We start from the raw sequence: 14,044 nt of genomic DNA, 5'->3' as shown, positions 1-14,044 counted from the left end.
GCAACCTTGATAATGGGTGCACATGGATAAGCAGTTTTAGACTTTCCTGTTGCAGTGCTTTCAATGTATATGAAATAGTAAAATATTAAGTTGTACCAGTTATACCAATACTGACTCCAGTGATCTCAGCATACCGCTATTTCAAAAACTAATGTTAAAATAGCTATAAAGACTAAAGTTCTTTTTAGACAGTAACTTCTGTCTTGTGAGTGAGCAATAGCAGAAAACTACCAAAAAAACCCCATAAAGCAAGATAGGGGCATCCAACCCTGAACACACCTCCAGCCATTAGCAACGTGTAACTCAGGGACTTCAAAGCGAAGTTGTGTCTGCATGTTTATTCTTAAATATATTTTCCTCCACTAAGTAGTTCCTTCAGCTGTAATCAACATATGTTCAAATACCTTGTCTGCTTCTTTTTTTGAGCTCATGTAAATCTGTTGTATCTGTAATACGCATCATCAAGCATACTGATGCAGTGCTTTATTGAAGAATTTATACAATGCATAAGAGTTCCATCAGAAGAGAGTAAAAATATCAGAATAAATACATGTATTCAAGTTATATAAACCAAATAAAATAAACATGAACAGAGTAAGTATACAAGTGTAACCTGGATGCTAGAGCAGTCTCCTATTCACCAGGGGACTAACTAAACCTACGCACCCAAGTATTTTATGTACTTTCAGAGCTAAACAGCAATTAGAGAGCACTTGAGGAGCCTCATAACAAAATCAGACACAGGGTGTTTTTTCTGCGGGTTTAGCCCTTTGTGCCTGACCTTCCACATCTGTCATATTTTCCTGTTTCAGAGGAGTGTTGAAAGCCTTAGCTAAGCACTGTCCACCACATAACTTTAAATTTAAATTCAATAAAAACTTTTGCAGACAAAAAAAGGCAGGCCCACCGAAGTTTTTGCAAGACCAGGAGTTTAGAGTGATGAGAGTTTTGAAACCTGAGGCAGGGAACACCAAAGAAGTGCAAAACACTTACTTTTAGCAAGTTACCTCAGAAGCGTTTAAAATAAAATTTAAAAAAAAAAAAAAAGGAAAAGAAAAAAGAATCACTTTAGTTTCTTCACTTTCACATTCCTGGTACAAAAGGATGACAGCCTGCAAACAAACTTACAGCAAAAGTAAACAAACACCCCACCAGCTGGAGAATGTCTTTTCTTTCTCTCATTCCTATTACTTTTTTTTTTTTTTTTTTTCCTCTTTTCCCCTTAGTTTCTAACCGCTTTGCGCACGGCGGGGCCGGGGCTGGGAGCGAGGGGAGGAGGTGGCGGCGAGGGACCTGCCAGCCAGCTTCACCGGGGGGCAAACGCGCCGGGCCGGGCCGGGCGGTGGAAGGGCCGCCCGTGGAAAGTTTGCGCGGCGCGGGACAAAGCGGTGGGACTGAGGGGACGAGGACAAGGAGGGCGGGGACGGAGGGGGCGAGGAGGAGGGGGCCTGTCAAAGAAGATGAAAACTACCAACCTCCCGCAGGGAGCTATACCTACCGGCCTCGCCGGTGGGGCGGGGACAGCCGCTGGAAGGGAGCAGGGAGGAGGCGGGCTGCAGGGCGGTGTCGCCGGAGGGGCTGCGCCCGGCCCTGGCGGCTATAAAGAAATGGAGGCGGCGGGGCGCGGCTTGGCGGCGGTATGAGCGAGGTGAAGCTGGCCATGCTGGGCGGTAGTGGAGCCGGCAAGTCTGGTAAGGTGGGGAGAGGGGCGGCTCCGGTAACCCCCCCGGCCCGACTTTATCTCAGGTTTGGTGGAGGGTGGGGCGGGCGGCGAGGTGGCCGGCGGGACCCCGCTAAACCTGGCGTCTGCTTCCCTCCCGCAGCGCTGGCGGTGCGGTTTCTGACCAGGAGGTTCATCGGAGAGTACGCGTCCAACGCCGGTGAGCGCCGCGGGCCGCCGCCGGGCTCCGGGGAGGGGGCGGCGGGGGGGTGTCGCTGCCTGCGGCCTCCTCGGGCTGGCGGTGCGGGCTCTCTGGGGAACGCAAGATCCGACGCTTCAAACACTTATTTGAACAAGAAATTGGGTAGAAACAGTTTCACAGAACTTTGGGGAGAGATTTAAGTTTTCGCTTGCTTATCAGCGAGAGTTCCTGATTAAGCGTGAGCTTTGAAGACGGGAAAAGGCAAGCCAGGTATCTGTGGAGAGATCACTTCAAACTCCAGGAGCGCAGCCGGGCACGGGGGCTGGCGAAGTGCTCGTCGCAAAGCAGCTGTGAAGGGACTTAGGAAGGGAAGATAACCGGGCCGCATGTGCGAAGCGCGGGTAGATTATAGTAAGCTCAACCACAGAGGAGATAAAGAAGAGAGTAAAGAAATAGACTGAAAAAAACCCAAACCAACAAACACCTGTTCGATTGAATATCTCCTTCTTGGCTGTAGAGGAGAGGTGAAACAGATTGTTTATCAGGCACTACTGGTTAATCAAAGTATAATGCAAAGCCCCCTGCTTTTGCAGGAATGCACAGATTTGATAGCTTTGTAGAAAGCCTGGCTGTGCTGAGGATACAATTTCTCATTCGTGCCAGAACAAATACGCTGATTCTTAAGTCACTTCTAAGATCTTGGAAGAGAGCAAAGCAGGACTTGAACTTTCACATCCCGGGTAGAAGCACTATTTAACTGATACATGTACGCCCTTAGAAATGTGCCACTCCAGCTGGTGGGGTGTGAGGAGTCCCAAAACTTAACAAGGAAAAGAGATTGCCATCTACCTCACTTCCCCTGCTAAAGTCAAGGACTTTAGAGAAAGCATTTTTTAACAAAAATCAGAGTAGCATTCTATGATCCACAAATAAAAATGAAAATTGTAGTACTAAGCCAAACTGCACTGAATATATCCAGATGAACTTATTCTGAAAGCAGAGTTACATAAATGTTTTACCAATGTTATTACTATACAAATACAGACTGAAAAGACAGTTTGTCCCAGATGGCTTGTCTGAGTCTGAGCTGTCACATTTAAGTTATGTAGTGTTCTCTGTGCTCCGTGTGTGTTCTAAGCCACCTACAACTAAAACCAGGTTTCCTTGTTCTGACCCTCCGATACTGCAAGTATTAGAAAAGACATGTCAACCCCCCAGAACATTTTCATTTTAAACAAATGTTTGTGGGAAGATAAGTTTAGTTCTATTTCTAGAAAGGAAAAGTGGGAATAGGGGTGATAAGTCCTCCTAGAACACTTTTAATGGAATCAAAGTATTAATTAAAATTTGTTTAATCATGGAAACTACCAAGGGGCTGCAGATTTGATACACTGGGATGCTTGGGACTGATAGCTCATCAGATGAACTCTTAAGACATGCATGAAGAATGCTTACGGTGAACGTGGTGCTGAACTGAAGATGCTCAGTTCCAGAGACCATAGCCCTTATTACACATGGTTTGAAGTGTATTTTCAGTAGTGTCAACACCAGATCTCGTCTTTGTAGTTCAGTCACTCTGAGGAATTGTACTGTAGACAGCTTGTTGGTGACCAGTGCCATGAACAAAAGTTGGTTACACTTGCTTAGGACAACTCACTGCTTAAAATAATAGTGATGATCTCTCTGCACTAGAGTTGCCAGGGTTGCTAGTGCTGGTGGGGAGTCCTAAATTGGAGAACTGACACTATGGAAATATCTTAGGATCTAGTCTTGGGACATGATCCTGTAAATACTACTGATCTAATGCTACTTAGCATGAGAACTCTCAAAGCACCAGATTTCATGGTAAATAAACATTATTACCAAATAATGACTTTTGTGCAGAATCAGAACTTACACATAGGCTGGCTTACTACTTTCGTAATCTTGAACCTTGGTAGCAAGCTGAGTAGTCATCAGTATTTAGCTGAGTCTCAGCATTGTGCATCCCCTTTGCCTCCATTTTGGATGAGGAAAACTAGGGTCTAAAAGCATTAATTGCACCAACATTTCCATGGGAACACCACAGTGAAGTGGTGTTGGTCACTCTAAAGGCTTGGGGAGCTCAGGTGTTGCAAAATGAAATAGGTTTGTTTCCAGTGTGTGTCAAGAAAACCTGAAAACAACAGAACACAAAACCCAAAACAACTCCCCCCAAAACCCCCACAAACTAAACAATACTCAAGGAACTAAATGTCCCCTCAGTATTAGTGAATTTCACCTTTGCTGCCTTTTCTTACCATCTCCAGTCACTCTAATGCTGATCTTCTTTCAATGCCTTGAATCTTTTAGAATGCATCTACACCAAACACTTATGCCTGGATGGGAGACAGATACACTTGGAAATTTATGACCCTTGTTCACAGGTAAGAATTTAAGGGGGTAAAGAAAGGCTGTTCCTCATTCTACCTGTGTAATGGTAGAAAGTGTTGGGGGGGTTACAACCTTTGTCTGGTTCCTTGAATTTGTGCGTGCTGTTTTTTTGAAAAGACCGACATTTTGTAGTTGTTGTGGCTCAGAACTGCTGAGAACTTTCTCATTTCATGGAAGAAGGCCTTTGGAATACTACTAACAAATAAACTTTCCTGCTTCTGCATTATATAGGTAAATGCAGAGATAAGTTATAGGACTATATGCAGTTTTCTCAAATGCCCTATATGGATGAAATTTAGTTTGTAAAGCAAGCAGTTTATTAAATGTCTGCAGAAATGGTCAAAGTAGTTAGGCCTGGAAGTAAGACTTGCATTCACAGAACAGATCCACGGAAAGCCATAATGCAGGCTTGTATGTGTTGACAGCTGAACTTTGATCACAATAAACCACTTTATTACAACGTTTTTTGTATTAATTTCTTTCCTGCTATTACAGGAATAGGGAAGTTTTGGTACTGTGTAACACATGCAGACCTAGGTAGGTCTGTCTGATTGTATTAGCTCACAAGGATCTGTTCTGGGCAGTGATCGTGCCTCTTACCAACTAGGATAATGAATGCTAAAGCCAAAGCACTGAAAGTCTGACTCAGACATAAAGTCAAGGACTTAAAAACTTAACACAGTGAGCACATAAAATGAACCACTGAACAAATCAGCCTTCCTAGAGACAAGCAACAGCATTGCTTGTCCCAAGGCAACAGGGATCCTGCAATAGCCACTGTGCCGTGCTATTCCATGGAGCTGGCCCTTGCCATACAGTCTGTTAGAAGATACTGTTCTGTGGACTTGCTTCCAGCTATCTCAGACCTCTTTCCTAAGCCCACCTATTGCTTCCACTTACTGTCATATTAAATTCTGTGGCATGTGAACAAATCTTTATTAAGATATTTGAAATGTTGGGAGTGGCAGCTAGCTATGGTAAAGCAGATTAGACTACATTATGGGTAGAGACTTTGGTTGCTATAGTTTGGGTACATTTTTGCTTTTAAGGAGACCAAAGATCAGCTGTGATAAAGGCAACTCCTCTGCCAGCGCTTTTTGAGCTGTCTTGTACAAGTTCTTCCTTAGGAACAAGGACTAACTTTCACTGTTTGTTGCTTTCTTCCTGACTTCTTAGTGCCTGCAGGGGAGTAGGCAGCGAGTAGTGGTTATATTGCTTTTGTCTGATAGAACTAGTGATTCTAGAAAGAGATGGATGGGGGTATGGAGGTCGTCTATCCCATGCCAACTGGGGAAGAAAAGCAGGTCCTGAGAGGAGGCCAGACTGGGGAAAGAAGAGTTGCCTTTTTTAGTTCTACTTCCTGAAATCTTCCTGCTCTCTGAGGCTTCCCTCCAGTAGCTGGATTGCTGTTACTGCAAAGCTCACTGTCCCTTCATCCATCCGGGAAACAGCTGTGACACAAGTCACCTTTCTTGCCCCTAAACCTGCTGCTCAGTCACCACAGGGTTAGAAAACTCTTGTATTAAAGATACTGAAGTCTTCAGGCAGTTCTGGAAACTTGTTTCATCTTTTCTTTCTCATGCATCCCCTTTCACTGCCAGCATTCAGTTACCATCCCTCATGGTAAGTTACAGCCTTCCCAATCCAGCTATTTATGATGCTGAGCTAATCAGGGCAGCCCGGGTAGGATGTCAGTGGAGGTTAAATGTTGCAAGTAGTAACATACTAGTGAGGGAACAACTTAATCTGTCCTCAAATTACTATTCGAGATGGGGTTTCCACAGAGTAAAAGTCAATTTTTTATTTTTTCCTGATCAGCTTCCAGTATTTTACCTATATTGAGTCGTATGGTCTTGCTAGCTGCTGCCTAATCTTCTGCAAGGATAAGCTAATTTAAAACAGTTTTGAAATTACATTTCTTAGCTTAATGGGACAGTTTGCAGCTGTTGCTTTTTAGAAATCGTAAGTGTGACAGTTTCTAGGGGTGAATGGGCTCAAGGATTGGTATAACCCCATTATCACTTGAGTGACTTTTGTCACTAGTTTTATTAAAGTCAACTGCAGATTGAAAGGAGACATTTTTTCCCTAGCTCTCTAGAAATTTATCCTATGGGTAAATACTGTTTCAGACTTGAACAATGCAAAGAAGAGACAAAACAAATGAAAACATATAAGCTTACTGTAGTCAGAATATTAGGAACTTGCAAAACAGAGCTATAACCAGAAACTGCACAAATATTGATGGCTCCTGTATGTTTCATTCTCATGTAACTCTGCAGATTATTCAGCATAAGCAATGGCTGTACAGGTTATGCAATTTTCCTGCTTAAACAAAGTGTAAATGTTTCATAATGAATTTGTCAGTGATCCAAAGTGCCATCTGTAGTGATGGTTATTTATTAGGCTTTTGGAGCAGGACTCACCTGAATTCAATGCCAGCACCTAGACCTATTAATATCTTTTGCAATAAAAGATACAACATTCTCACATTCACAGTAACAAAGAAAATGCTCTGAAGTGACAACAGTAACATTCTTTTTGCATGTGAATTTGAACTTCTTTCAGCCACAGCGGGGGAAGCTCTCCCTCACAGACGAGCTCCACTGGGCTGATGGATTTATCATTGTTTACGACATCAGTGACAGAGCATCATTTGCATTTGCAAAAGCATTGCTGTACAGGATCCGAGAGTCTCATCTAGGAGCTTGTAAAAAGTAAGTGGCATTATTTTTTTTCCCCTCAGCAAACATACAAAAATCTGAGAACATTTCTGTGAGCGGTAGGTATCCTAGTAGCAACTAAAATCTAGCAGCATCCTGGGGGTAGAACACAATACCAACAATAAGGTGCCTGACGGTAAACTCTGTTGCAAATTGCAATCTATTTCACTGTATCCAAAGCAAAGTACGTCAGGATTTTTGTTCTTTCTTACAGCACTACTATTTAAATAATTGCCATAAATCTGTTGGATATGATTTACATGGGTAAAAAGCTGGCATAGCCAGTCTATGCTTTTATTCCCCCACTCTGTTACCAAGGGAGATGCACCAATGTGGGGGTTGAAGAAAGCATTTCTGACAATAAATGAACATAATACCATGAATGTCTCCTCAACTGCCTTTAATGGTGATGCCAACTTTATTTGTGCACATGGGTGATCATATGGTAAGAAACAAACTACTTTCAAAAAGAATCACTAAAATTACAATTCTGAGTACACGTGGTGGCGTGTATTCCTGCATGAGTCAGCTGAAGGGCTTTCTAATTAAATGAGAATGAAATCCTTTCCTTGTATCAGGAGTATAAAAAAAAAACACCACCACAAACCACTTTTCTGTCTGTGTTACTGCTGACCTTTCCTAATTAAGGTTTCTCTGGAAGGAGTAATTTTAGCAAAAGCTTGAAATTAGGATTCCTGTGTTTTCTTCTGAATTGTGCCACTGACACTGATGCATCTCTTTGACTCTATTCTGTTATCTACAAATGGAGATAATGATCAGCTTGCTTCTTCATGAAGTCCAGAAGCTGACAATATACTCAGCAGTAAAGAGTATGAAAACTGCACTGGATGAAAAATACATGACTTCACGGAGTAGAGGAACTAAAATGAAAATTTACTAGTAGAGAATAGCTTGTCTGGAAAATCCTTTGACGTTTGACTACGGGAAATGGAAAACTGTAATTCTACCTGGCAAGGTTAGGGGGTTGGTTTGTTCTTTTGGGTTTTGTGCAATGCCTGTTATCCTGAACATACATACTTTTCATACAGTCTGTATATAGCACAGCATGCAATGCCTGTTATCCTGAACATACATACTTTTCATACAGTCTGTATATAGCACAGCATACAACATAATATTGTAATGTATCTTTTGTCTAATCAGAACCTTTTTGATTTCAGAATGGTTGAGTCATCAGTATTTTTGGTTGGTAATAAACAGGATTTATGCCACATGAGAGAAGTTGGCTGGGATGAAGGACAAAAGCTGGCCATGGATAACAAGTGCCAATTCTGGGAACTGTCTGCAGCAGAACATTGTCAGGAGGTTATGTCAATGTTCACAAAAGTCCTGAGGAATATCACCTCAAATTTCAAAGTGAAGGAAAAGAGACGACCAAGTGGATCAAGGTCAATGGCCAAGTTAATCAACAATGTATTTGGAAAGAGAAGGAAATCTGTGTAAAAATGGTTAGTCTTGAAGTAGGAGCGAGCTGAAATAATGGAGCACAGGCAGCTCTTGGGATTCAGTCAATTTCTTCCAAAGGTTAATGTCTGGAGAAGTAAGACAATGGAAACCAAAGGAAGGAGATAGTATGGTCAAGTCGACAAGGTCTAGACCTAGAAGACCTGACCTTCTATTTCCAGTTCTACTACAGATTTACTGTGTTAGGGCTATGTCACTTAAACTCTTAAGATGCTCCTCTCACCCTTTATCTCATAAGTTCTTCAGAGGAGAGTTCTAGTTTCTATTTATTCAATACCAGCATGGTCTTGGATAAAGCTTCTAGGTGCAACTGAAATATAAACAGTTATTTCCAATAAACTCAGCCTTGCTGATCAAATTCTTCAGAATTGTGAGAAATAGTTTGGGTTTTTTTTGGTGCAAGAACCCTTGTACTAAAGAAAAGCAAAATACTGCTGCTGGATGTGATGATGTATTTGTATTCAACTCAAGGAAGGATGGCTTAGATCCTCGTGTGCCTCAAGGTGCCTAACACCTGCTGAAATTCATATGAATTAAATGCTTAGACACCAAATCTACAAAAGGTATTTACCTGCAAAGCTGCCTTGCAGAAGCACCAGAAGTAGGGAAACAGATAAACAAAGCAGTATTGTCTCCTGTTTCAGTATCTTTTTTTTTTTTTCCTTAGGTGATGAAAGAAAGTAGAGAGGGTTGAGGAGGGTGGGAACTGCAATGTCAGTGGAATGTTAGTGAGCGTTGGACTGTTTTGGCAAGGTCATTGTTTAGTGAAGTAATTTTATGCCTAGGGCCAGTGTAACATCTGGGGCTCATCCCTTTCACAGAGCAATTTTCATGGGCTGTAACAGTTTCCTTACCTGTAAGGTGGATGTGACTGTTCAATTCTTAGATGGGATTAGAAGCTTGAAAAGCATATGGACCGGTGAGGAGCACAAGTTCTTTAGGATGCCTGCCTGGATTTAAAGGTCAGCCTGCTGGTAAGACCTGTGCTCCAAACCTGCATAGAGTGTTTTTCTTAAGGACTGATGTCTTTAAAACTAGTCATCGCTAAGGTATTGAAATGCCACTTGAGAGAGCACCAAGGAATGTTAGCCACACTTTTCAAATGTGGATATTAAACATCAGATGGGTCTAAATATGTTGTCAACTGACATTCAGAGCTCTTAGTGTAGACTTAACTAAGGAAGGGCTTAGCCCAGCGTGTTTGAAAGTTCTGTGCTCATACAGAAATTATGAAAGGGAAGAGAAGTGAGCTGAAGATGAATTACTGCCTCCTACCTGTTCCAGAGGTCAGCTGGGATTCAGTCTTTCTAAGTTGCTGAGTTGAAGCCTATCTCTGCTCTGAAATTTTACCTGCATTGAAATTAGTAAGATTACTTTATCATTCTCAGCAGAATACTGATTTTCAAATGTCCACCCCCATAAGATAACATAAAGTTACATAATCTTAGCACTACTGTTGTAAAATAAAACTAAAGCACATTTTAATAAGTGATGACCTAAGATCACTTCCTTTTTTAAGTAAAGATACTGTTTATTTCACTTGTTTTAAGACTACAAATATTGGAATACAGTTCTCAGTGTTGACAGACACAGTGTTACTTTATTTCTATGCAGATGCTGCTCTGACATATCAGGAGTAACGTATTTAACTGTATTGTCAATATCCAGTGGGCTGAACTTGAAGACTACTCATGTATACCCTTCAGGTTTCCAGCACACATGGAATTCCAGAACTACTAGTAGACTGTTGATGTGTCAGGCAGCTGTATCTCACCAGCTCTAGCACTGCCAGATTTGAGAACTCTTATCTGTATTTACTGCTATGGTATTAAATAAACTGGATATAAGATGGATGTACTAATGCTTTTTTTTTTCTTTACTGTGGTATAAAGTTACAGACTCTTTGACTACTGTAAAAGTGAAGCACTGTGCAGATCTGGAATTCAAATTAGAAAAAGTAAATCTGGGAGTCAGACACTTGCACAAAAGAGAGTCTCTAGCTGTGTTTCCTGTATGCAACAAAGCAGCCTTCATGTATCTTTATAGAGTGAACAGCAGAGAACTTTTTTAAAATATTCTTTATTCTTTAAAAATTTGTCAAGACAGCCAGAGAGAAGCTAATTAGTTTCGATTTGCTCTATGAATGGGAATGTGGACTTCCAGATAAGTGGAATCTGCAGTATACCGCACAGTTTTCCTTCCCTTTTTGTCCAGTTTTCTGTCCCTTTTTGTGGTAAGTGTTGGAACACAGAGTGGCTGTCTGCTGGCCCCTGTGCTAGGCTGCACTTACCTGAAAACCAGCTGAAACAGCTGCAGGATGCATTTAGACTTAAACATACTAAAGGTACACGCAGTATAGGCATAATTTGATGTTCTAAGGATCAGGATTTCACTTGTGTTTTATTTCTGGTAAGTGCAGATTAACAGGAGTGCAGAATTTGGGAAGGAATTAAATTTTAAAGCAGTAAAACAGTTCTCCCTTTCCAAGTGTATTTTATTAGTATTTATTTTTTAAAAAGTGAAGGCCTTTAAAAGAAAAATAAGATATTTAAAAGACTGATAGATACATATTGCTAAGTGTTCTTGGAGTTTTAATGCTGAAGGTAATATGTTACTGGCTGAGTCACAGTTGAAAATGCAAGCAAGAACCCTGATGGCATAACAAAGTAAATAATGTAACTGATGTTTGATGCTCACCCTTAACAGTGGCATCACCTGGAGCGTATTGAACTCATTGAAGAGAGTGGAAACGGAGCTGTTTGTGTTGCCACGGATTGCTTCAGCATACAACCCCATCCTTTCTCACCAAATAATTTTGAAAGTGTCAGACAAGAGTTAAAAGTTTCTTTCTGTCATGTCTGGAAGTCCTTGTTTATGAACTTCCTAGTTTCCATAAAATTTTGCCTGAGAAAGGCACTCAGAATTGATGTTCTTTCTCCCTGTCTTCAACTTTTTTTTTTTTAACTTTAGAAACAGTGACATAAAAGCAAAGAGATTCTACTGAAGTATAAAGGTAATAGCCCCTGGCTCCCAAATGCTGTCTCTCAGAGAGCTTTCAGGTGGTTTTTGAAGCTCTTTCTCACTATAGTTTTGAAATAAACAATCAAGACAAATACAACCTCAGCTCATTTTTCTGCTGTCATGCCTGTATGCATTAAAGTCTCTTTTTGTAAATTCCACTCTAGTCACATTCACAACAGGGCAAAGGGGAAAATGTCACAGAAAAACTTAAAGGATGATGCTCCTGGAAGAAGGATTAATGAAGTGCAGTATTGAGTAGACCAACCAAACATGCTGTCTCTTTCTAATATATTTAAATCAGGATAGCAATAAAAAAGGTGGATCAGAAGTGTTGATGCTGTGCTATACTCTGAAGACAAAAATAACTATTCTAGTTTTTTTAGCCCATTGCTAGCAGCTGATTTCTAAAGTGATTATGAAGGGTGAACATTGAAGCGCAAAGACCTTGTGAGTCATGTGAGGAGTCTTGTTGCTTTCCTTTCTGTTTATATGACTATGCTGCTTTGAAGATGGTGCACCAGTAGATCCTAGAATGGTTTGGGTTGAAAGGGACCTTAAAGATCATCTAGTTCCAACCCCCCTGCCATGGGCAGGGACACCCTCCACTAGAAGAGGTTACCCAAAGCCCCATCCAACCTGGCCTTAAACACTTCCAGGGATGGGGCCTCCACAACCTCTCTGGGCAACTGGTTCCAGTGCCTCATCACCCCCATAGAGAAGAATTTCTTCTTCATATCTAACCTATCTCTACCTTCCTTCAGTTTAAAACCCCTTGTCCTATCACTACCTGCCCTTGTAAACAGTCCCTTCCCATCTTTCCTGTAGGCCCCTTCAGGTACAGGAAGGCTGGTATAAGGTCTACCCAGAGTCTTCTCCAGGCTGAACAACCCCAACTCTCTCAGCGTGTCTTCATAGGAGAGGTGCTCCAGCCCTCTCATCATCTTCATGGCCCTCCTCTGGACTTGCTCCAGATATAGATATTTGAAGATGTCTGACCCTGGCATTCTGTCCAGCCAGATGCTCTCACTGACTGCTGGGTCCAGATCACTCAATGGTGGTTTCAGAGTGTACACTATAAAGAAGAGGGTATTATGACTACCACTCAAAGCAAAACTAAAATGCAGTGAAGTATCCAAGAATACACTAACTTTCCATCAGGATGCCAGTTGGAGCAAGTGCTTTAGGTTAATGAAGTTTTCATACAGATCTACTTTGTTTATGAAACAAACTCCAGCTCTGATTAGTGTGCTGAAAAAGGAATCCTTGCCTATCCACTCTGAAGTGAGAAATACTTTAAAAAAAAAAAAAAAAGAGACGCAGACTACCAGACTACTAGACTAATCCAGAGCAATATTAAACTGTACTTGATATTAAAAAAACAAACCCTCTATCTCCTTAAACCTGTCCACAAGAGCAACGGCTTCTTTCATTGCTTTAACTTGCCCATGGAGAATAAGCACAAGGGGAAGCTAAATTTTAATGTGGTGTTCAGCCAGTTTGAAAAGCAAATCCTTGGTTTACATGCTTAAATATGGATCTGGGCACTTAACTGTCAACTTCTATTGTTTTAAAACTTGGGTTTGATTTTCCCATAAAGAAGCAGTGCTGTAAATGCCTGTTGGTTTTGTGGGGTTTTTTTTCCCCACAATTGATATTATGTGAGACAGGCAGGCTATTCTGGGTAGGAAGTTATTTTTAAACAGACATTACTCTTTTCCAGAAACAGACTCTAAGTTTCTGTCTTCTTTTAATTGCTTTACAAAGTAAATTGAGTCCCTCTGGTTATATAATTAATATCCACGTTTAGCCCTATATATTTGACATGACTTGAGCCATTTACTGCCACATTCATTTTTTAAGACTGGCTAGGAGTTCAGATATGCATTTAATTCCTGCTGAAGTCTGTAAAACATCCGGAGTTTTTCCAGTGGAGGACTCTTAACAGTACAGAGAAATAAGTACTACAAGTGAGACAAGTGGAGAATGGAGCTGTTATCATGGGGCTTGGAGCCAAATGATCTAAGCAGGTCTGTCCCCTCGTATGCTCCTATGTTCGTATTCAGCAGCAAAACAGCATCACGTCTATATTACATAATGTATTTTGCTGTTTGAAATAAATATGATGGAAGCAGAAATTAAAGCATTTTACCTTAAGATTATAGGCATTGTGCTATCTAGTGAAGATTTCATTTTTAATAGACACTTAAAAGGCATTTTAAATGAGCTTCACACATTCACACAAAAATGAGTTTTTGTGGGGTTTTGCTTGTTTTTCTCAATAGCGTCTTCTAACTTTTCAGGCGAGTTCCCTCCCAGAAGAAACTTTATTTTAAAGGTGCTGTAAGCCTCAAAGTTTAACTAATTTTTGCCGAGTGCCTTTTCCGAGTAACACGCTGCTCAATGAGGAGAAACCCGACAGCTTTCCTGCTTCCCGCAGCTCCCTCTCGTGGCGCTTTGCTCTCACTTCATCCTCCTCGGCGAGCAGGGAAGCCTTTTCGCTTCTCCTCGGGTTGAAACAGCGATGCTAATAAACCCAAGAACGCT

The 14,044-nt window shown here is 41.3% G+C and overlaps 1 protein-coding gene across 1 annotated transcript; it reads left to right on the top strand.

Moving 5' to 3' along the window:
• Positions 1-1,548: 1,548 nt before the first annotated feature.
• On the top strand, positions 1,549-10,330 carry RERGL (RERG like). Its single transcript, XM_075757701.1, has 5 exons — positions 1,549-1,691; positions 1,824-1,880; positions 4,194-4,267; positions 6,840-6,988; positions 8,176-10,330. Exons 1-5 carry the CDS (start codon positions 1,640-1,642, stop codon positions 8,456-8,458), a joined length of 615 nt encoding a protein of 204 aa, XP_075613816.1. The 5' UTR covers positions 1,549-1,639; the 3' UTR covers positions 8,459-10,330.
• The last annotated feature ends 3,714 nt before the right edge of the window (positions 10,331-14,044 follow it).

Source organism: Balearica regulorum, chromosome 1, assembly GCF_011004875.1.
Source record: "Balearica regulorum gibbericeps isolate bBalReg1 chromosome 1, bBalReg1.pri, whole genome shotgun sequence".
NCBI lineage: Eukaryota > Metazoa > Chordata > Aves > Gruiformes > Gruidae > Balearica > Balearica regulorum.
Note: the sequence above shows the minus strand (reverse complement) of the source record. Positions and strands in the feature narration are given on the sequence as shown.

What these genes read in the sequence shown, in the direction of transcription:
- RERGL (XM_075757701.1), top strand. Translation starts at nt 1,640, where the DNA reads ATGAGCGAGGTGAAGCTGGCCATGCTGGGCGGTAGTGGAGCCGGCAAG. An exon ending in TAGTGGAGCCGGCAAGTCTG is followed by an intron (nt 1,692 to 1,823) that starts GTAAGGTGGGGA and finishes TCCCTCCCGCAG; the next exon opens with CGCTGGCGGTGCGGTTTCTG. An exon ending in AGAGTACGCGTCCAACGCCG is followed by an intron (nt 1,881 to 4,193) that starts GTGAGCGCCGCG and finishes TGAATCTTTTAG; the next exon opens with AATGCATCTACACCAAACAC.